This window comes from Balearica regulorum, chromosome 5 (genome assembly GCF_011004875.1).
Source record: "Balearica regulorum gibbericeps isolate bBalReg1 chromosome 5, bBalReg1.pri, whole genome shotgun sequence".
NCBI lineage: Eukaryota > Metazoa > Chordata > Aves > Gruiformes > Gruidae > Balearica > Balearica regulorum.
The window spans coordinates 71,121,364-71,143,139 of NC_046188.1; the positions used below are offsets into that span (position 1 = coordinate 71,121,364).

Below are 21,776 nucleotides of genomic sequence, written 5' to 3' on the forward strand. Positions count from 1 at the left end.
ACCGAACACCCCAAAAATCCCCGAACCGGCCCAAAACGGAGGGCAGACGGGGGAAGGGGGAGGCCGGGCCGCTGCCAGGGAGCCGGGCGCGCCTACTCGGGGCATTGCGGTAGCGGCGCGGCGGGTGCCCGGCGGGGAGCGCGGCCGTTGCCCCGGCCATGGAGCGGGGGGCGCGGCGCGGCGGCGGGCTGCTGGCGGCGGGTGAGGCCCGGGGGCCGGGGAAGGGCCCTGAGGGCGGGGGACAGCTCCGCCACCACCCGCGCGTTGCTGCTGCCTCCGGTTCCCCGCCACGCACCCCTTCACGGCTCCGGGCTTTCTTGCAGCGTGGAGGAGCCTGCGGGAGCGCGGCCCCACGGATGGCGGCGGCGGCGGCGGCGGCCCGGGGGGGCTGGCCCGGCTCTCCCTGGGCTCCGGGCACAGCCGGGGGGCGGCTGGCTCCGGAGGACCGAGGTAGGGCTGTCCGGCTTCGCGCCTCCGGCCTCGGTGCCGCCGCCTCGCCCCGGGAGGGAACCGGTAGCGCTGCGGTGAAAGCACGGGGTGCGGGGCATCGCCCCTCCCGTCTAAACGGGCAGGCGGGTCACCGTCTCCGCAAGCCAGAGCTGGCCTGGGAGCTCAAGGAGTAGAGGGGTTTACTAGAGAAAGAGAATTTAGCCCCCCGGGAACCCGGTCTGACAGGCAGCGCCACGTCCTTGTGAGGATGGCGTTGACCACGCTGAGGCCGCAGCCGGCACTCGCAGCTCAGCAGCGGCCGCTTGCCCAGAGCCAGCAGCGCTCGCTCAGCTCTCGCCATTCCCACGCCTTCTCTGGGCTGCTCCGAGCACCCCGCACCAGCGAGCGCTAACTGGGGAGAACCTGCTCCTCGAGATGATAATGGCTGGTCTCAGCCCCATCCGCACGTAGCGCTGACCCGCGGTTCCTTTAGGCGTTTGCATTTACGCCAGGGCCGAGCCCTCAGCGGGAGATAGAGACCTGGCGAAACATCTGTGCTGACCCGGGCAGCGTTGTCCCAGGGTGACCGCGCCACCCTGTTAGAAACTTCCTGAAACTTGGGACGTAAAAAGTCTTCCTTAAGCAGGGGCGGTGTAAATCGACTATGAGACTTGGGGGTCCCAGCAGTACGGTTCCCACAGCCCTGTCCCAAGACCCCTCTCACAGGGGTACCAGGGATTTGGCATTTTTAGATCTGTGTAAGAAAGTGCAACGGCAGGTGCCTACCCCGGGGTATGGGTTAGACAAACAGTTAAGCTTTCTCCTTGTTAAGTACTGGCACGCAGTCCTGCCGATTGAAGAGTTTTCTGCAAAATTCTTGGGGTGGTTTTCCCCCCCGAGCAGTTTTGAGCTGAAGTCGCTGTCAGTACGCGACCTGCTGCGCGTTCTCTCTGTTCCGAGCAGGATCCGGGGGAGCAGGCCCCTCTCTCTGTCCGCGGCTGCCGGGGCTGTCTGGGCAGCGGGCAGGTGGGGAGGCGGCGGTGGGAAGCAGCAGCTCACCCTGCACGACGTGGCAGAGCTCATTCAGAACAAGGAGTGTCGCCGAGTGGTGGTGATGGCTGGTGCAGGGATCAGCACCCCCAGCGGCATCCCCGATTTTAGGTAATGCCTCCGCCGTTTCATTTGCCCTTTTTCAGTGCTGGGAGGGCCCAGAGCTTCAGCCTTGATAACACTGGTGCCTGCTACTCCTCTCACCCCTCTGCTTTGTTTATTGGCTAGAGCAGATAAACTCTTTGTCCTCAGGCTAGAGTAGGCTACTCATCCTCCTCCTCCAGCCAAAGGCAGGCTGGCATCACCAGGCGGACTTTGGGCCGTTCCTTGGCCCAGCTCTTCAGGATGGTGAAGTCACGCCTGTTGCTACTCTGTGGCCACGCTCACCACACCACCTTGGCCACCAGAGAAGAGCCAACGTGGCCGTGGCGCGGGCTCGACATGCTCCAGCTAGGAGAGCACACGGCCCTCGCAGCGTGCCGTCTGGCCCTTCCCTCTCTGCGACTGCACCGCTGCAGCCAGGAGGTGGGGGGGCAGCGGAGCAGGGCCGCGAGGCCGGTTCTCCGTCTGTGCAGAGACAGCTTCAGCTGCTCTCCTGACACACAACGGACGGCACAAAGCAGCCAGAGAGAACCCGAGGTCGTGGTCTGGCTCTGTGGTGGGTGGCATCCTTCCCTGCATCCTGACTGCCAGCCCCGCTCTTCCCGTTTGCAGGTCCCCAGGGAGCGGCCTCTACAGTAACCTCGAGCAGTACAACATCCCTTACCCAGAAGCCATCTTCCAGCTGACGTATTTCTTTGCCAACCCCAAGCCCTTCTTCACTTTGGCCAAGGAGCTCTACCCTGGCAACTACAGGCCCAACTACGCCCACTATTTCCTGAGGCTCCTGCACGACAAAGGGCTCCTCCTGCGCCTCTACACCCAGAACATTGACGGGCTGGAGAGAGGTGAGTCGTCTCTTCCCCATCTCTCAGCAGCCAGGAAGAGATGAGGGTGAGAGGCGGAATAGGACGCAGGACTGGAGAAATGCCCAGTGACCGTGGAGTTCCTGGTTCAGTCACCTTGCGCTGAGCTGGTCCTCTCCACACGCTGTGTTCCAGTTGCTGGGATCCCTCCTGATAGACTGGTGGAAGCCCATGGCACCTTTGCCACTGCCACTTGCATGGTGTGTCGAAGGAAGTTCCCAGGAGAGGACTTCAGGGTGAGTGGTCATGGCTGGGCGTCGACACATCAATTAATACGAAGGGGAGAACCTGTTGCAGGCCTGTTGTTCTGCCAAGAGGTTTTATTGGAGGGCATCAGATGTGGGGCTGGACGTTGCTGTGAGGATGCGTTGTGGTTCTCACCCTGCTTGTGCAGGTACGCGCTGCCCCGTAACGAGTGGTGTTGGCTGCTCTCGCTTCAGGGGGATGTCATGGCAGACAAGATCCCTCACTGTCCTGTCTGCACTGGAATCATCAAGCCCGACATAGTGTTCTTCGGTGAGGAGCTCCCGCAGCGCTTCTTCCTGCACATGACAGACTTCCCCATGGCAGACCTGCTTTTCGTCATCGGAACGTCCCTGGAGGTCTGGGACTAGGGGAAACCCCCACTCACCAGGGGGAAGAGGGGACTCTGGAGGAGAGAGAGGGTTTAGAGGAGACGGCGAGGAGCTGGATTATCGAGGTACAACGTGAGGTGGCAGGGTAAGAAATAGGGTGCATGTGCTCAGAGACCCTCTGAAAACCTTGCGTGCTCCTGGTAAAGGTGGGCGCCCGGAGAGCAAGAGCTACCTGAGGAAAGGCCACCAGGTAACTGGTGAGACCCGTGACCTGTTCAAAGCTGGGGTAGCTTACCCCACGGTGGGAGAATGGTTAAACACGGCGGTTACGAGCTCAGCGTGCAGCGAATTCAGGCTCGCGGTGCCCCTCGCCGGGGTGACTGTCTCTCTCCGCTCCTTTGGGTTGCCTCCCTTTAGGTGGAACCCTTCGCCAGCCTGGCCGGAGCTGTTCGAGGCTCCATTCCCCGAGTCCTGATCAACCGAGATCTCGTAGGACCCTTCGCCTGGCAGCAACGCTACAACGACATAGCCCAGCTGGGGGACGTGGTCAGCGGGGTCGAGAAGCTGGTGGAGCTGCTGAACTGGACTGAAGAGATGCGAACACTAATTCAGAAGGAAAAAGAAAAGGTGGGAAGGGGCTGTGAGCCCCAGCTCCCTCCCTCAGTTCCTTGTGCTGGAGTTATTCGGGGGGAGTAGGTTTGTGCTTGCACCACAGGCAGTGCCTGTCGTCTGCATTCGGAGAAAAGGACCACAGAAAAGTGCAAAAAGGTTAAAAAAAGCAAACCTCAGTGCTATTTCACAGTGGAGGTGCCACAGAGCAGAGTTCTGTGTTGCTGAAGGGGAGGATGTAGATCTGCCAGCCTCAGCTGGAGTAGGAAGGGTAGGGAAAGGCCAGGCTTTGGGTTGAGTGAGAGCGCTTTAGTGCTGCTTCAAGCAGTGACCCACTCAGCTACTGAAAAGCTTTCTGTTGATTTCATCTGGCTTTCTGATTCGTTCCCAAACACACTGAAAATGCCCTGTACATGAAGGTACAGTTTCCTGGAGCTGGAGGCGACCAACCAGAAAATCCTGTCGTCTGTATCAGATTAATCCCATACGATCTTGTAAGTCAGCAGAGGACTCGGCTCTGCACCTCAGCACCACAAACCAGGGGCGCTCTCCTTCAGCCGTGCTTCTCTCAGACGTGAGGGGAGGCCGGAAGACTCCGCTGAGTGAGCGGACACGCAGTGGGGCACCCGCTTGGGTGAGAAGCTGCCGGATTAACGCTGCTTTTTGCCTGGCTGAGAGCCTGTGACGCTGTTAATGGCACATTAACATGAATAATTGCTGAACTAAACCAAGGAGCAGAGCCAAGCATCACCTTGGTGGAGCTTTCATCTTTCTGTTCATGCATTCAATTGCTTTGGTTTCATTTCTAGGGGGTTTTCTGGTCATTGTGAGAAATAAGTGACAGTAGTAACAAAAGGGAGGCCCTAATTGCGCTCTGAGCTCGAACAAGGTGCTGCAGCAGCCGGCCGTGCCACGAAGAGCAAGCAGCAGGCAGGAGTGAGGGTACTCGCTCCACCTGACAGCGCTGAATTGTTAACTAAAGACTTACTTCTCCCTCACTGTGCTGCTGTTCTTGTGTCTGTCATCTTCTGAGATCTTCAGAAGTGAGAAACTGTAGGAGAGCAAGTTCTTCCTTACTTCGAGTTTAGGGCTAATGTTAATTATTACATTACTTTAGACCTGCTGGGAAGGTTTGCTGGGCCGACTCTCCCACTTGTGTGGACGGGCTCAGCTCCGTTGTCTGCAGTAGGGCTCTGCCAACTCGCCGTACTAAGGAGCCAGCTGTATTTAACAGATACACGCTGTCCGTACGTGACTTCTGACCCAAGAGAAAACCTGGCTTCAAAATTCTGATTTTAACACTCAGGTTGCTCTTACTTCCATCGGATTATGGGATAGGAATGAATAGGAATTATTGGTCCTTTGGTCAGGTTTTTGATTTTTTCACTACAAGCCAATTTGCATTTTAATGGGTTAATGCTTGTGCTGCTCTAAATCACTGATGGATAAAGCTGATGCAAATGTGGTAAGGCACGAAAACCAAATTCCTCCTTGCTCTGGGACTTTGGTGCTAGGAAGCGTTGCTGGTGAGCTGACGGGGTGGAAGGTCTGAAAACACCCTGCAAACGCTCTGTGGTGTCTCTATTTTTAGCTGGATGCAAAAGACAAATAGGACAGCTGGCGCCGTGCTGCTGGAGAGCGATGTGCACCTTGAAAAGCAGATGTCACGCCCAGCACGGCCAGAGAAAGATCACGGCAGGGAGCCGGGGAAGAGGCCGTCCGGCTCTGCAGAAACCCACGCAGGACTTGGAGGAGGGGACGCTCGTGGCTCCGGCCAGCCTGGAAGCAGAGGCCCTCGCCCGTGGAGGAGGGGAGGCTGAAGGGAGCGCTGCCCAAATGCCAAGCTGCAAACTGGTTCTGCGCATGAAGGCTTTCCTACCTGAGGCTTCAGAACAGTTGATGTAGCCGCTGAGCGCTGTTCCCTCCTCCCAGCACCCTCTAGGAGAGGCTTTCCTCTTCCACAGCTCTGGCTGTCGCCCCATCAGCACACCACAACCACATCCAGCCGTGAGAGCTTCACCAGTAAGCGGCTGGGAGCTCATGGGCTCGTGCCAGCATGTTGGACGAGCTGCACATATCCAGCTTGCCGTCTGGGTCTCCTTCCTCCTGAGCCGTCCGACCTCAGAGACCCTCGGAGCACCTGGTTTTCACGGAGCAGGAGTAGAAAATGCCACGAAGGTCAGGCCTTGGGGCAGGATGGTCCAGAGCGAGGTTTCCAGCTCCTCGCACCAGACTGAGCATCTCCCAGCTCCTTCCAGAGCTCCTCCTCAGATACTCTTCTCTTGGTCACAATCCTCCAGCTGCTGCAGACTCGTAGTGTTTATTCTTCAGATGAAATCTCTGCTAATCAGGGGACAAATGCTGTCATGGGGGCCTGCCCCCATTCCTGTTCAGGAACACCAGCTCAAGCTGCTGGAAGAGTTTTGAATCTGTGTGGTGTTAATTATGTAATAATAAAGAGACTTTTAATTCTTTTGCTGATGTCACCTAAGGGGTTTTCTATAAGCTTCAGACCTTCCCTAGTGTTCAAACACATGCTGTCCATGTCTCCCCCCCTCCTTTAGTCTGCTTTTTTATTACTCTTTTTTTTCTTTCTACCCTTACAGGAGTGCCTTTCCTGCCTGGGGACGCTGTCCCAGGGAGAGGCAGTCTGTCAGAGCACTGCAGCCATGGCCTGCCCTTCCCCAGATGTACATTGCATATCACAGGCGTAGCAGAGTCTCTTCCCTGCAACAGGGCGTGAATTCTGGCACCCCAGCACCCGAACTGGGCTGCGGGGATGGGAGTTGCAGCGACTGTTCCAGAGGCAATCCCGGATCAGTGCCGGCTCCAACCAACCACAGCAGAATGCAAAGCATTTTGTGCCCTCATTTTGTTACGGTTAATGCTAAACCACGGAAAACCCAAGCGAAGGGAGCAAAAGCTGAAAGGAGCAGAGTGGGGCGCTTGGTATCCTAGCCGCTTCCTTGAAGGAAGCTTTGAACAAGTTCCCACTCAGACGAGCAGACTTGTTTATCCAAATAATCTGCGTGTTCCTTCTCACAGCCGGGACCAGGCCAGCGGTTGTGCTGGAATGTGCAGCCTCAGGAAAAGCAGACGGCTTGTTCTGACTTCACAGCGCTCCAGAAGCCTCGTGGCACATTGCTTCACACGGAAAACAATGTCGACACGTTGGTTTCAATCCGTACACCGTTACAAACCCTTACTGCAGGAGCTCCCCGTGCCTAGTTCAGCCCCTGTGCCGGGGCTGCTCAAAGCAGCGCCTCAGGCACGACAGAGAATTACAAATCAGCAACCTTGGAAGCATTGCGTTCAAGAATCACTCCCGCTTCTCCTCTTGCACGGCAAGAGATCAGAGGTCTGCGCTCTCACACGGAAGGTTTGGGGTGGGGATTTTGGCTAGTTACTTGAAAAAAAGGAGAGATGCAGTTGGCCTAAAAACCCCAGCTGCGATGCACCGAAGCTGTTCTCATGACAGAAGCCAATCCGTGACTCTTAGTGGGTCAGTTTTACATAAATATTTTATACCCCAGGAGAGCCTGGAACTTTAGCTCTTCGGTGATTAAGAAGTGATTAAACTAAATGAAGTGTACCTTCAGCTTTTCGCCTCGCACAGACCATCTTCAGACAAGCAGTGCCAACTCCTGAAAACGCACCGGCAGAAGACTTGCAAACCCTCTGCTCGCCCCCGCAGCCCACCCAGACCTGGATTTCCTGGATGTCCGAGTCGGTGCCGGCAGAGCCCCGGCCCTGCTGCCTCGCGGGGAGTCGGGAACCTGCGCAGCCCACGCGATGATCCGGGCAGGCCGGCGCCTGCAGAAGCCGAGTGGCACGTCCCTACTGCAAGGACAGAAACCAGAGCTGGTGAGCACAACTGCCAACACCACGGAGCGCGTGTAAAGGAGATGAGGAACAGCCTGTGAACAACGGCATGTTGTGAGGCCCAAGGGGTTGAGCCAAGATTGTTTTGCAGTCCTCAAGCCTCAGTGCTTGCTTTAACTTTGGGATGCTCCACTCTGTTATGCTTGGGGGTCGTGGTGCAGGGAAAGTTTCGGCTGAGCCCCAGTTTAACACTACAGAGTTTTACCTCCCAAATAAAACTGTGAAGTTCAGGGTGATGGGAGTAGAACCACGAGCTACTTGGAAAAAAACCAAAGATATTTCCTTGCTCAGAGCTATCACGTTCGATGAATCACTGCCATGCACCCATTCGTCAGGTTTTCTTTATTCTAGCATCACTTTTGCATTCCTACTTGTGATAGTAAGTTTTGGAACTCTGGTACATAAGACAAACTGGAAGATTTTCTTTAAAACAATTTTCTTTAAAAAGAAAAAAAACAAAAACAGGAAAAAAAAGACAGATCTAAGCCATGGTGAAGGACAGGACAAACACCAGCCCCTGGGTGCAAACAGCAGCGGAGCTGTGGGAAAGCCGAGGAGGCAGCAGACAAAGCACAGATCTTGGCCTTTAATTTGGGAAGCTGGAGATGGGGAAGGGCTAGCGCCACAACTAAATTCCTTGGTAGCAGGAGCACCAGGCACTGAACATCAGAGCTCCTGGCAGCTGCCCGCGTGGTTCTCTCCTGCGGGCGATGGCAACGCTGGGAGCTTCACACAAAGGCTTTGCTCGCCTCCCCGCAGCGCGTGCACCACTGCTCCCCTCTGCGCTCACGTACGCACTCCTAAGTCCACACGCTCCTGGTTTTGCACAGACACCGCCATGCTCACAGCCATACAGAGCACACACGCGTACAGCTACCTGCTGATGTGCCAAGACGCCCCGCGGATGCCGCTCCCCGAGAACTGCTGTGGACAACCGCTCCCAACCCCTCTCCTGCAGTCCCACCTTCCCACCTGCGTTCCTGGGGAGCAGCTCCCCACGTACAGCACCAGCCACACGTGGCCACACACACACTGACACGCGGCTGCACGAGCGTCGGCACATATGCAAGATTCTCCACAGATCGCTGAACCCTGATGGTGTGACAGAAAGATCCTCCCCCACCCTTCTTCCCAAACATCATGTATTTTAAAAAAATCCTACTGGAAAGTCCTGGAAGCAATTTGGAGTGTGAAATCCTCAAGGCTGCTGATAGGCGAAACCAAGGTGGAGCCAGGCCACGAAGACCCTCTGGACAGAGCAGTGGTTATGGAGCTGGGAAGAGGCAGGAGGTGTTCCTTGGCGTGGACTGTGAGGGGCCCAGGCTGGATCCAGATCCCGCAGGGAGAGTCCTGGCCCAGTACGAGCCTCTGGGTGCAGCACCAGTTCTGGAGGGAGAGCGGATGGAGGCTGCCCAGCTCTGAGGCTGGGGTGAGAGGTCTGGATCAGTCCAGCCCCAGGTCCGAGTCGGATGACGACCTCTCGTCGGCCATATCGCGGATGGCGTTCTCCATGGGGGCCAGGTTGCCGCTTGGCGTGATGCCCATGGGCTGGATGACTTGCTCTCTGCAGCCAGGGAGGAGAGGAAAAGGTAACACTAATCAGCAGCAGACACCACGGGAACAGACGAATACTACAGCAGAAATACGGGGCTTGTGGAAACCGCCCCAAGGCAGCCCAGGACCCCAGGCCACCACCAAGAATCCCTCTTTAGAAGTGGGGGACAGTTCCAGCCATAATGCCGCCAGCGTGGTGAGGCGATGGCTGGAAGCACAACCCACAAGCAGTGCTCTTCTCAGGCTCCCTGGAACAGGCTCAGTTTTAGGGTCCTGTTCTGTGCAGCACAGGATTGCCAGAGGAAAACTAGCACTGGCATCGGTGTTCCTCTCCCTCTACACACGATGGAAACACACGCAGTAAATGCGCTGCCCTTTTCTCTCCCCCTCATGGGGGGGTGGCCTGAACTCCGCTGGCAGACTCTGGGTTTCTCTGTGGCACCTATTAATGAGGGATGAAAGACAACTGGAGAAAGCACTGCTGCAGGGAAACAGGTTGGTGGCCCTGGCTGCCATCTGTCCCCAAAACGCTGTGTCCTACTGAGCAGCCTTGCCAGGCCAAACCTGGTGAGGCAGCAGGTGCCTGAAACACAGCGCAGGCATGCAGAGGAATTGCACGGTATGCCACCACGCCCGAGAGGTGTGCGGAGCTTGCAGCCCCTTCCCTGCACGTCGGGGCCCAGCTTAAGGAAATCTTTCCTCATGTAGCTCCCCTACTCTCTTATATCCCTTCCGTTAGCAGTGCCCTTGGGAAGACATTCAAAGAAAGGTCTGTGATAAACGTAAATCACAGACACGCAGGTGCTAATGCGGGGACACACACACACACAGTTTTCTAGTACCTGGACAATTTGTCAAACATGTTGACTAACTTCATGGCTTCATATTCCTTCTGCTCTTCAGTCATCCCTTCCATGGGGTTGGGTAGTTTCTCTTCGACACGTCCCGTCACAGGGTTAATGCTGCAAGGAGAACGGTGAGGCCAGGGCAAAGGAGGGAGGTAAAGCAGAGGAGTGAGAAAAGGGCTGTTTAAAAACCTTCTTTGCCTCTACGGAGCAGAGAAACACAACCCCAGGGCTGTCATCACTGCTGGTCATTTCGTTAGCCCCAAGCGCTACCGCAGTGCAACGTGGTGCTTTCACCCTCTTTCTGTGTGTCCTACGCAGAGCTGTCCCCCCTTACAAATCCCTTTCTCCGGTGTGAGCAACATGCCCATCCTGCCAATTCCACAGTGCAGTTTTAAACCAGGTGCACAAGGGCAGGCAACACTTCTTCCCTCTCCTGAAGTCAGGAGGCAAAAAGCTAACAGAAAAAAACCCGAAAACCCCAACCTGTAGACCACATTGAACAGGATGTTAGAAAGTACGGGACCCACAGCTGCACAGTCCTGCAGCTCTCCCTGCACACCCCTCATCCTCAAGTTACCAGCACCCACTAGCAGGCAAAAAAAAAAAAAAAATCCCCCAAACCCAGGTCACTCTAGCAGCACGGGGCTCTGGAGATGGAGAGGAGGAGCTGGCACCTCCAAGCCTGCTCAAGGAAGGAACCACCCTTGTCCCAGGAAAAGCCTGTACCGAGTGTGCAGATGCCAAAAGAGGGTATAAGGTAGGGATTAGGGCGAGATACACTGCCACGTGCACACCACGATCAGGTCTGGTGCTGATGGGCTCTGGCTGAAGAACCCACTGTGCTCCACAGCCTGCGCCCAGCTGCAGGGACCCACGTACGCACCGGTGACCACCCACACCACGAGCCGCTCGGCCAGAGGTGTTTCACCCAAGAAGCAGGTAGAGAGGGTGGGACGGGACATCAAAGCTAAGGGCGAAACTTAAGTAATGTGGAAGGAGATGTGCATGTGAAAGAGCAGGACAAAGAAGATGGCAGGGAGGCAGATGAAGGAAGGGCCAGAGCAGGAGCGGGAGGAAGGCGCAGGAAGAGGGGTGCTGTAGAGGGGGAGCAGGCTTCTTACTTGGGCTTTGCCTCTTTGTACTCCTCAGTGTCTGTGTCTTCATCTTCTGAGTACTCTCCCTCTTCCCGACCACCAGCCATGAGGCCTCGTGCTGCCAGGAGCCCAGCTGCATTCCCGTAGCCCGTGTACTTCACAAACCGCGACACTGCGGGAGAAGGGGAGAGAGACCGCCCTGTGCTTCCCCTCCCGCCTCTCCAGCCCTCTCTGCTCCTTCCCACGGAGCACTTGGATGCTCTCTGCTTTTCCCTACCCAGCGTATCTGGCCCAAGGGAAGGCAGAAGTTCCTGTCGGCTGCAGAGGGTCACCCGTCCCACGCTCTCTGGCTTGCCAAGCTCCAGGACTCCCTGTCACCAAAGCCCACAACAAGCCCCCGCAACTCACCGCTCTCCTTGCAGAGCACGAAGAGGAACTCTGCCGCACAGTGCTTCACGTCGGTGTCTATGTGGGTCATCAATCGCACCAGCTTGTTCCGCAGCGCGTTCCCCACCTCTGGCCGATTCTTCACGTCCCGGAGTGGAGGCAGCACCTACGAGGCCACAGTGAGGCATGATCAGCAGAGCTGGAACAGCAACGACAGGTCACACGGGAAAACATATGTGCGTTCTACAAATCAGCTACAACTAATACATCCACAGAGCATGGGAGATGTGGAAAAAAGACTGTGGGTGCCAAAGGCCTCAGCCACCCATACATCAGAACCTAGTAGAGAGACAGAAGGTCTGTTTGGAGGATGGCAATAATCGGGCAGTTTGCTATTCTCCTCTCCTCGCTGCAGCATCGTTCAACTTTGGCTGACCTACAGCATACCTTCCCCTTCAGGAACTTCCTCGTCTGACGGTGGACTCGGGCACTCTCAGTCAGCAGGTTCAGCACAGGGGTCAAACTCTCCTTCAGCTTGTGTCCCTGCAGAAGCATCCACAAAACAAACATATTAGTCACACTGAGCTCAACTTGCCTGGCCTGTGGGGGAGAACATGAGTACAGACCACCAGGGAAACAGAAGGACACCGAAGCTTTCCAGCCTCTGCTACAGGCGTTTCAGTGCTTCATCACTCCCCAAGCAGCCCAGCTTTCCAAGCCCTGCTCTGTGGCACGGCAGCGCGAGGAATACTTGTGTAGGGCATCCAGAGCAGAGAAGTGCAGTGGTAAAATTTGGAGGCCCTTTGGAATAACTCCAGAGACGGAAAACCACAGCCAGCTTGAAAATAATGCAAATTCAGGCTTCCAGAAGCTGCCCACCGGATCACTACTGAATGGTACTTTGATCACCCAGCTAATCATCTACTGTTCAGCCAATCTCACTACCCACAGTCCATAAAGTAATGACACAGTCACCTTCCCAGTAGACAGATGTTGGTTTAGTCCTAACAACAACAACAGTTTTGCCTCTGCTAAAAACTGTCCCTTCTCTAAAGGGATATCTCCAAACTAACCATGCCTTGCTGGTGCTCCTGCGGCATTGGCGCTGGGCTTTTCAAGGCTAAACGTAGGCTGAAGGAAAGGAGCCCTGCAGTGAGCACTGACGAAATCACACGGCAGCCTCACGACTTACCCTGTCGAGGCGTCGCTCTAGGAAATCCAGCAGGATGCTGACCGCATCCATGTTGACACCCATGTACTCAAGCGAGCCTGGCCGGACTTTCGGGGTCAGGAGAACATCCAGACATTTCAGGGGCAGGTTGCCCAAAAGGTTAACCGTATGACTAAACATATAAAAGAGAAGTGAACATAGAGTCATGGAGCTTTGTTCACAGAAGTGCTCCAGCTACCCAGAAATGAAGGTTCATTACTAACTTCCAGGAGCGTGAGGACTCCGAGATCCAAGCTGTCTTTGGACTGCATCCCAAGCTCCTCACACCACTAAAAGGGACCAAACTGCTGTTCAGGTAGTTGGACTGTTTGCTGAGAGTCCAGAGAGACTTCAGTGACAACTGAGAAGCCACGGATCTTGACACAGAGGCCAAGTAGGACCAACCTGGGTGGTCAAAGGTCTTTCTCTAGGGTCTCCCGTGGCATCACTCCACTCCTTGCTGGTCAATGCAATGCATTGCTTAGGATCCCTCTGACAACAGTTTTCTTGGGGACAGGATGGTGTCACCTGCTCAAAGCTGACACCCCTGGACCAGTAACGCTCAGCAGTGACACAGGCAATTTCTCAGCATGGCTCAAGAGACAGACAGTTAATTAAGGCCACCCCATAGACTCTCTAATTAAGGTACCAAACATCTGCTCCGGCAAGGAGCCCACTGAAGCAGGCAGCACCATTGACAAGGCCTGACGTGGGATACTGGATGTGGCCCTTGGGGTCAGGCAGGCTTGGAGACAACACCTCCTGCCGTAGGCCGGGGGGCTGTGCGTTAGCACACAAAATTAGACTGTAGGAAGGGCTGTTTCTGAGTTCTAGCAGCACGAGGAACCTGCAGGCCAAACCAAAGATGCCTGCTTGTCAGCAGTGACCTTAGCAGTCACCAAACAAGCAGAGGATGTTAATGCCAAGGCCGGGCAGGACCTGTTTCTAGCGAAGATCATGACCTATTTAGCTAACAAAGACCTGTGGAACTCCTCTGTCCGGTCCTCTCCATCAGCAGAGATCATGAGGCAGTGGCGCAGGAGGGCACCCAAGTGCCGGTACAAAGCAGCATCTTCCTGGCCCCAAAACAGAAAATGAAAACCTTGATCAGGAAAGGGGATTCTCCACAGCCCAGAGCCTGCTGCCCCTGCAGCCCACAGCCCCATCCCATCCCTCCCTCCAGCAGCCTGACAACTGACAGCAGGGTGTTGAAGTGGAAGTGGCCTCCCAATTCTCCTTTTGAGGTCAACACAGTCTTCCTGCTGCCCAGTAACTTTCCCCTCACTCTACAACACCGAGCCAAGGGCTGGAAGAGGCCCCAAGACAGGCCCACGGATTAGCCAGAGATGTTCTCCATCACACCTTCCTTTGACTTTGTTCAGAAGGTGGAAGAGTACCAGGCCACACTCAGCAGCAAGTTATCTGGGGGCTCCACCCTCCCACTTGCACAACAAATCATGTCATTAAGAAGGAAAAATACCCAAGTTTTAAATTGTAATGCTCTAGAAGTCTTAAGGGTTAATAATGCATTGGAGAGAGGCAGTGCTCTAGGGAGGAATGTCCAGACACACAAGTCTCTTGCTACCCTACATGTACCCGGGGGCTGCACGAGGGCCGGTACGTAATAGGAAACGCAAGTGGAGGAGAAAACCAGTAGTCAAACCGCAGCCCAGAGACACACGAATGCGGTGGGGGGGACAGCTAAGGAGCTTACCTCGTCCACCTCCCTCTTGCTGGAATCAAAGGTGATATTGAAGAGCACTTTCAGGATTTCCATGGCTCGCTCTGTCTCCTGCCGAGGCAAAGGTGGGAGAAGTCCCTCCTCGGTGGCAACTTCGTAGGGGTCCATCCACTTTACACCAAGGGTCAGCTCCAGGGTGTCTGTCATCAGGCTGATGCCCCGGAGCTCTTGGGCTAGCTGCTGCCGGATGTCCACACGCAGCGCCGTCAGCAGGAACAGGAGACGCAGGTCAAAGAACTTGACCTCATGAGGAAGACTCCTCTCATTGTAGAGTTTGATGCGCTTGGCCAGCCCCACCACCAGCCGGGCTTCAGCTGTCAGCTCCTGCGCCCTAGGGCTGCTGAAGACAATGTTGCAGAGACATTTGAGGGCTTCCAGGATTACATCCAAGTCTGGGACCTCCCGGATGAGCTCCTCCGAGTAATCAATGCCAGCATGCCTGGAGAGGGTCTTCAGGCCTTCCTTGGTGGTGAAGGGGTCAAGGCAGTACTTGTCCCGGGACAGGATGCGGATGCTTTCCAAACACGTCACCTGGCAGGATGGCTGCAGCTCTCTTTCCAGGAACTTGATCAGCAGCTGGGCCATTTTCTGTGCAGTTGGAAACAAGTAATACGTCATGCACTAACATCTCACAGTGCTCCACCGCCACCCAGTACTGCTCTGCCCTGGAAGACGCGAGCGTCATCTAGAGATGGGCTTTCAGGCCTGCATTTGGGAAGCATTTGGCTCCAGCTTCAAATCCTGGCCAGTCAAAGCAAGGGCACCCAGCAAGAAACAAAGAACAGCTGGGAGAGGGTATCAGATGTAATGGGGGAGCATGAACGGGCAACTGCCACTACTGCCTCTTGTAGCTTCACCCGTGCTTGGGTGGTTCAGGCTAACACTGTTTACTTGAGAGCTGCTTTAAGCAAAGAGAGGGCAGGGCAAAAACATCCCTTATGGCTCTACCGAGGAGCAACAACCAACTCAGCAGTTCTCTACTCCCATGCAGAGCCTTAAGATTAGGGGGGCATCTGCTTTGGGTGCTCCACAAACAGACTGAAAAGGTTGAGAGATGTATCAGAAAAATCACCAAGGGAGGGTCAAAGGACCTAAGCGAGGTGAGAAGAGCACGTGATGCCCTAGGAAAGGGGGTGAAAAGCCCTCATGAGATTCAAGTAAGTAGTATCTCCCTAAACCTCAGTGCTGTCTGGAGACCTACTAGCCCAGATCCTCAGTAGGTACAGACTGGCAGAGCTCCACTAACACCAATTCACCAGAGCTGAAAAATCTAACCCTTGTGGGTAACAGCACCATATGCGATGGCACGCAATGAAGAGTACAAGAGCAAAGGTAATGCTTCACACAACCAAGCACAGCTTGATTTGAGCCATGTGCAGCAACACCTCACATTGCACTAGTAATCCACTGCACAGACGTTCACACCGTGGTGAGGGAAGATCTCACTAGATCTAACCTAATCCCACATCAAAGCACATCTCTTTCCACACATACTACAAGAGCGAAGGAGTCCAAGGTTGCAAGGCTTGCTATCACTCAGTGTAACTGGCTTAACACAGCCTCATCAGTTATACTTTGTAATAATAAAAGGACTGAGGGAAGGAATGAAGAAAAAATGAATTTTAGTCCATAACGTGCAGCTGGCAGAACTGAACAAGCTTTAGCTCATGAAGTACACCCCACAATCACACCCCTGAGAAGTGAGGCAGTACAGTCATTGCTCTTCTGCTTCCACACGAGGAGACAGATACAGTCCTAAGGAACCAAAGCCTCTGGCTGACTCAGATTAAAGAGATCTCAGAGCGTATGACCAGGGCTAAACCTTCGGAAGAACGGAGCACCAAGGACTAGATGGTGATGCTCGATTCACATTTCATGACACACACCCCAGAAGTGGAGCACCCCAAGGCTGTGCCTGAATTCACAGCCTGTGTGATGGTCCCAGCTCAAAGGGCAAGCCAGTCCAAGGCAAAGAGCTCACATCCTGTGAGATCTGGTCCTACACATCATGCTGTACCTGGAAAAACTTCATGCTAGCATTAGCTGGCACTGGCACAGACAAAAGAGGTCCCATTCTCTACCCTGGTTGCCTGATCCATGCTTGCTGTGCTAACACAGGCATTAGCACAATCAACCAATGCACTGGACCACAAAACTGATCCAAGCTGGAAAATAATCCAGGGGGAAAACAAAAAAAAGACAAAAAAAGTTATTCTTTAGGCAGATCAGCCCACTAACCACACGCAGCCACGCAAAGGTCTGCCCTGGCACGAAAGAACTGCAAGAGATGAACAGGCAGGAGTGTTTCTTTCCACTGAGCACCAGATTATGCCAGCTTAAAGTATCTGTAATATACAGCCTGGGTCAAATCTGGCAGCCGGCTCACAGCAAAAACACTCACCTTCTAGAAGCTTGCACATTGCTGTGATCTTTGCCTACCAGGCTCCTGCCACAAACACCAGAAATCACACTTTTTATACACCCATGGTTGAGACTATATGCATCACGGAACCCAAATGGCTTGCTAATGCTGGAGGATGCTGACCTTCATCCTAAACCACCAAATACTGATGGAAAAACTGGAGCCAGATGCTCTGAGCACACCGTTCCCTAACCAAGTAATGAAAAACCACTCAATTCTTTCCCCGTAAGAGCTGCCACCACCAAGCCACGCTGGACAGGAGTACAAAGCAGCAGCAAATCTATGCATCCAACTAGAGGAAGAAAGCAAAGAGCGTGCCTACCTTCCTCTCTTCCCGCTCCTCATCGTCAAAGGTGAAGCACTGAGACTTCTGTGGGGGCAGAACAAAAACAAAGTAATAGGTTGAAAATCCACAGAACTGTTTCCCCCAACCAGGGGAGGTCCATTCAGCTGGAAAGCGGCAGGTCTAAAAACATACTGTAAAAGCAAGCACATCTGGTCAACAACAGTGCCTGCCAGCCCAGAGGCAGGAATCAGCACGACAAGGAGCACCACGGCACTTAAGAGGTCTACAGTATTTGTGGGGTTTGCAACAAGCAGCGCAAGCTCCTGAAGAGCAAGACAAAGAAAAGCTTCCCTCCCACTGAGGTTTTCACTTCAGTCCTGCCTTTTCTTTCCAAGACTGTTCCTACCTCGGCAACTCCAACTTTGTGCTTCACAACTAGGGGGAACGAACCTGGTTTGAAAAGCACAGAGATGGACCATGGCACCAGGTCTGAAGTGCTTTCCTTGACTGAGGTCCCCGCTATTCTGCGGGTCCCTGTTTCTCTTTCATCCTTGAAAAACATCTGTGATGAATATCACCCATTGCCCTCTTCTGCTGGCTCTGTGGTGGAGGCTGAATGCCACAGGCAAAGCTCTGCCCATCTGACAGATGGAATTATTTTTAAATGCTGCAGCAATAAAGTGGGGATTCATCGCAATCCAAATATCCCATAAGATCCAGTAATTCCTCTGCTCAGTGCCACCACCGAGCTGTGCCTACACGTTTCTCCCCTTGATATTTATTGTTCCTTTTCCTGACCAAACCAAAGCACTGTCTCCTTGTTACTTGCAGACAGATGGGAAACATTTCTGTGCTGCTCGTTATTCTGGCTGTTCCTCGATGGACAGTCTCATTGTGGCTACATCTGCTTCCAATGAACTGGGGAGCACAGGAGATCACAGGTGGCCTGGTGAGAAGCAGCACTTCCCAGTGAATGACACAATCCTCATTTACACCAGGAGAGCATTTGGTCCAAGTTTGGTGAAAATGTTTAAAATCTATAAAACACTAATTAGGTATTTATAGATACAGCTAGATCTATATAGAGAGATTTAATTGTATTAGAGTTCTCCCATCATTTTCCTAGCGCTCTCTGTCACCTTTTACTGAGTTACACTGCTCACACTTACAGAGCTGCTCACTAACAGTAATCGACCTTACCACAATCAACCATTCTTATACCTTGGACGTATTCTTCTTGTGCATGATGGCAATTCATGGATATCCCACGTATAGGTCTCCTGCTGTATTCATAACCTCACGACTCATCCAGTTCCCTAACTCTACCCAATTCCCTGCCTGGCAAAACTCAGGACTGACCGCACTGAGGTTTTGGAGATCGCAGGCGTTCCCCAACTCGCTCGCTCTGCAAACACAGTCTCCCCAGCCGTTCACTGCCTCCTTCACGTGCTGCCAATCCCTGTCTGCCTAAAAGCAGAAGACACAGTTTGCAGATTAACTGTGTCACAGTCACCAAGATCCCAGGGATGGCTTTGGTCTTTCTAGCCAAGACCAAGCCGTGACAGACAAAGCAATGCTGACACGCCGCTTGAGACACCTCAGGCGCGGCGGCAGGACGGCTGTACTCCTGCAGTGCTGTGCCAGGGGCTGCCCTCTCGTGCTTCAGCACCGCAACTCGACCCACACACAGGCTGTTGCACCACGTTATGAGGAACTGGTGGCTCGGTCCTGGAACAGACGTGCTCTGCAGACCACCATGCCACTTGTTCTTTTCCCATCGCATCCTCTTTGTGGGCTCCTGTAATCTCCTTCGTGGATATTTTTGCCATACTTGTGGTTTTGCTTTAGCTGTAGGTTATTCCTGGCAATCAAAAATTGACTGCATATGCAATAGTGAATTACAATATATGCCCAGAAAAAGGATACGGTACCATCAATTTTTACAGTAAAAAATGATGCAAGGAAGTTGCTTGGTTTATCTGCAGTTTCATAATCCTCTGATTGCTCCATTTCTTCTAGACAGGCTAGCAAACCCACTGACATTCTCACAAGTTTCCTACACTTGATACACTGACAAAGGATCCAGCTGGAGGAATTTGACAGAAAACATTGTGGTTTGCTGCCTCAGGCTGGTTACACATCCAGTTCCGTTTGCACTCCTCATTTCTCCAGCACTGCAGTTGCTGTAGGTGATGTTAATCCTGCTGACTGTCTTTAACAGGGACCCGCTCCTTCTCAGCTAACACCTCCCCCGTTTCAAAACCAGCTCCTGGAAACAGTTGCACGCTCTCCCTCTTGCACACTCGTGCAAAATATTCACAGGTTTTCCCCGCTGGCTTCCCACCTACTCAAGAATGGTGCAGAATGAGTCACGAGGATCTGCAGGGCCAGCCCTACCCTGGTGGAAACCCTCTGGAGGAAATTTCCCTGACAACCAGAGTCTATTTCAAAAGGGATTTATCCCCACAGACAATCTTTTGCCACTGTAAGGCTAGAAACACCTCCATCTCTGCTCCCCGACCAGTCTTTTTCTTACATTCTATATTCATTATTTACTTCTTATTGTCAGCTTTCAGATCAGGCACCTGTGTCAGACTCCAGCAGCCCGCCCCATCCACCCCTAATGATCTTTTACTTGCAAATCACAACAACCATTTCACCTGCAGCTCCTCCCCAGGCCTCGGGTTTAATACCTCCAAACCTCATCCTAACATAAAAACTCCTCCTGCTCGGTCTTCACACTGTTTATTTCCCCATTAGGTTTTATTTGGGATCTGGATAATAATAGCAATTAAAAAAAAAAATCCCTTCTACATGCTTTACTCCAGCGTACAAAGGAACCAAGATAAAGAAAGGCTGCTCAGCTGCTTCTAGCAAAACATCAAGCAATAAAACATCTGCAAGTAAAAGAGGAAGCAGCCTGTACCATTTTTATGGCAGTAACACACAGATGCGATCAGAGACAGACTGGGGAGAGCTGGATGGCACAGAAACCCCACAACGTGGCCAACCTGCTTCCAGGCTCATGAACAGCAGCAGCTGACCTCAGGCAGGTTGGATGCTCACTCACCTCCTGGTTGTAGATCTGAAGCACCTTGAGAACCGTGTCTTGCTCCCCGCTTTCCACGGTGGCTACCACAGTCTTGAGCTCCATTATCTCAACAGCTCAGCTACAGCAGGAGTGAAACCGGGAGGAAGGGGAGCGAGGGGGCTTCCGGGGCTGCTGGATAACAGCGAAGGACCTTGATACACAGATATCTGAGAAGGAGAGAGAAAGGGGTGGGGAAAGGAAGGAGGGGAAGAACCAAAACACAAAACCCCCAAGTGAGATTGCTCACGCTGTTGCACCCATAAAAGCAGAGCAGATGGATAACCCGAGTAAAACCAGCAGCCAGCTTCTCTCTCCCGCTAATCCTCTCCTTCCTCTCTTTGCTTTTCAATGTTTAATATATGCCCTCCCAGTAAAGCACTCGGGGAAAACGTTCCCCCCACCCAGCCAGGGGATTAACACAGAGCAGATAACAGCAGCTCCCTGAAATAGCTCTCTGCCTCCTCCTCCCCTGGCTGGCCTGATTTCTGTTACTGCACAGGAGGGGGGGCGAAAAAATCCAGAAACATTCCTGTGGAGTAAAAAGGGATGGAGAGGAAAGCCAGGCAGACAGGAAAGCATCCTCCTGGCTTAAGGCGGAGCTACCGTTTAAGGTTGTGAGAAGAAGGAGACCATTTATGCTGTTGCTGCTCCATGCGATCAGTGCCCCAGACTACGGCAGATCCACTGCACATATAGTAAAAACACATGTACGGGGGATGGCCGGCCTCCACGGCTCAAATCTTTATACCATTACAGAAGATAATGCGCCTCATGATAGTAATGTAAATGAGCAGATGCACGTAAAGACGTGGAGGATGAGATTATCATATACACAGGCACAAGTTTAACAGCCCGTAGAGCCACACAAGTCCACGCTGTCGAAAAGCGACTGCCCATGGTGGAAAACCCAACAAATGTGAGTACGCGTGTGAGCTCTGCTACACCTGTTTTGACTCCGTGTAGCTACGGACCAGTGTTCGGCAGCGCCCGGGCTCTGGTCATCCCTAACCACAAGCAGCCGTGCTGGGGCCCTGTGCCGAGAGCCCCGGGGGTGCCCGGCCTGCCCCCCACCCCGCCCCGCACACCCGCAGGGCTCGGGGCCGCGGGCGGGTGCTGCCGCCGGGAGGCCGGAGCTGGGAGCAGGCGGCGCTGCGGGGGGGAAGGCGAGACGTGCTCCCCCCAGCTCCCTCCTCACGCCGGTACCGCCTTCCCCACCGCTGCCTGCGCCTTTCAGAACCCCCTCAAGCCCCTTTTTCTGGCCCAAAACAGCCGGGCAAAGCGCTGGCGGTACCTGCGGCACGTAATCCCTCGCAGACGGCCGAAGCGGGCCGGGGCCGCGGGGCTGGGGCGGGGGCAGTGCCCGACCCCGGTCCGCCTCGGCGGGGGCGCTCCGGGCGTCCGGCCGCCGCCCTTCCAGCCCCGGCAGCGGGGCGGCCGCCTCGGCCCTGCGGTGAGGGCCGGCCCGGGGAGGGGGAGGCGGCCAGGCCCGGCCGCCAGCGGGGGAGAGGGGCTGCCGGCGAGCTGGGGCGGGGAGGGAAGCGCCGCTACCTTCCTCTCCGCCGCCCCAGCTTCCTGCCTCATTTCCTGGCCGCGGCCCTCCCCCGGCGGTGCTCCGCGGGCCTTGCGCCCGGGG

The 21,776-nt window shown here is 54.3% G+C and overlaps 2 protein-coding genes across 3 annotated transcripts; one reads left to right on the forward strand and one right to left on the reverse strand.

The window, feature by feature from the left end:
- Positions 1-50: 50 nt before the first annotated feature.
- Positions 51-6,102, forward strand: SIRT3 (sirtuin 3). 2 transcript variants are annotated; one of them, XM_075755693.1, is made up of 8 exons: positions 51-201; positions 324-450; positions 1,393-1,590; positions 2,194-2,426; positions 2,580-2,680; positions 2,885-3,046; positions 3,437-3,646; positions 5,220-6,102. In XM_075755693.1, the coding sequence occupies exons 1-8, from the start codon at positions 159-161 to the stop codon at positions 5,238-5,240; spliced, it is 1,095 nt and encodes a 364-aa protein (XP_075611808.1). In that variant the 5' UTR covers positions 51-158; the 3' UTR covers positions 5,241-6,102. The 2 variants fall into 2 exon arrangements, with proteins under 2 accessions (XP_075611808.1, XP_010297122.2); XM_010298820.2 differs by lacking the exons at positions 51-201; positions 324-450 and having other exon boundaries at positions 946-1,590.
- Positions 6,103-7,833: 1,731 nt separating this feature from the next.
- On the reverse strand, positions 7,834-21,575 carry RIC8A (RIC8 guanine nucleotide exchange factor A). Its single transcript, XM_075755697.1, has 11 exons — positions 21,435-21,575; positions 20,123-20,310; positions 17,089-17,136; positions 14,318-14,932; positions 13,585-13,679; positions 12,586-12,736; positions 11,841-11,936; positions 11,415-11,559; positions 11,034-11,178; positions 9,907-10,026; positions 7,834-9,074 (listed from the first exon to the last, which is right to left on the reverse strand). Exons 2-11 carry the CDS (start codon positions 20,204-20,206, stop codon positions 8,954-8,956), a joined length of 1,620 nt encoding a protein of 539 aa, XP_075611812.1. The 5' UTR covers positions 20,207-20,310; positions 21,435-21,575; the 3' UTR covers positions 7,834-8,953.
- Between the last annotated feature and the right edge of the window lie 201 nt (positions 21,576-21,776).

Bases quoted from the DNA above. Each gene is read 5' to 3' on its own strand.
- SIRT3 (XM_010298820.2), top strand. From the start codon at position 1,094: ATGAGACTTGGGGGTCCCAGCAGTACGGTTCCCACAGCCCTGTCCCAA. The intron at 3,047-3,436 runs GTCTGGGACTAG...GCCTCCCTTTAG, and splicing joins TCATCGGAACGTCCCTGGAG to GTGGAACCCTTCGCCAGCCT. The intron at 3,647-5,219 runs GTGGGAAGGGGC...CTCTATTTTTAG, and splicing joins TTCAGAAGGAAAAAGAAAAG to CTGGATGCAAAAGACAAATA.
- RIC8A (XM_075755697.1), bottom strand. From the start codon at position 20,206: ATGGAGCTCAAGACTGTGGTAGCCACCGTGGAAAGCGGGGAGCAAGAC. The intron at 12,737-13,584 runs GTCTTTGTTAGC...TTATATGTTTAG, and splicing joins CGGACAGAGGAGTTCCACAG to TCATACGGTTAACCTTTTGG. The intron at 11,937-12,585 runs GTAAGTCGTGAG...ATGCTTCTGCAG, and splicing joins TAGAGCGACGCCTCGACAGG to GGACACAAGCTGAAGGAGAG.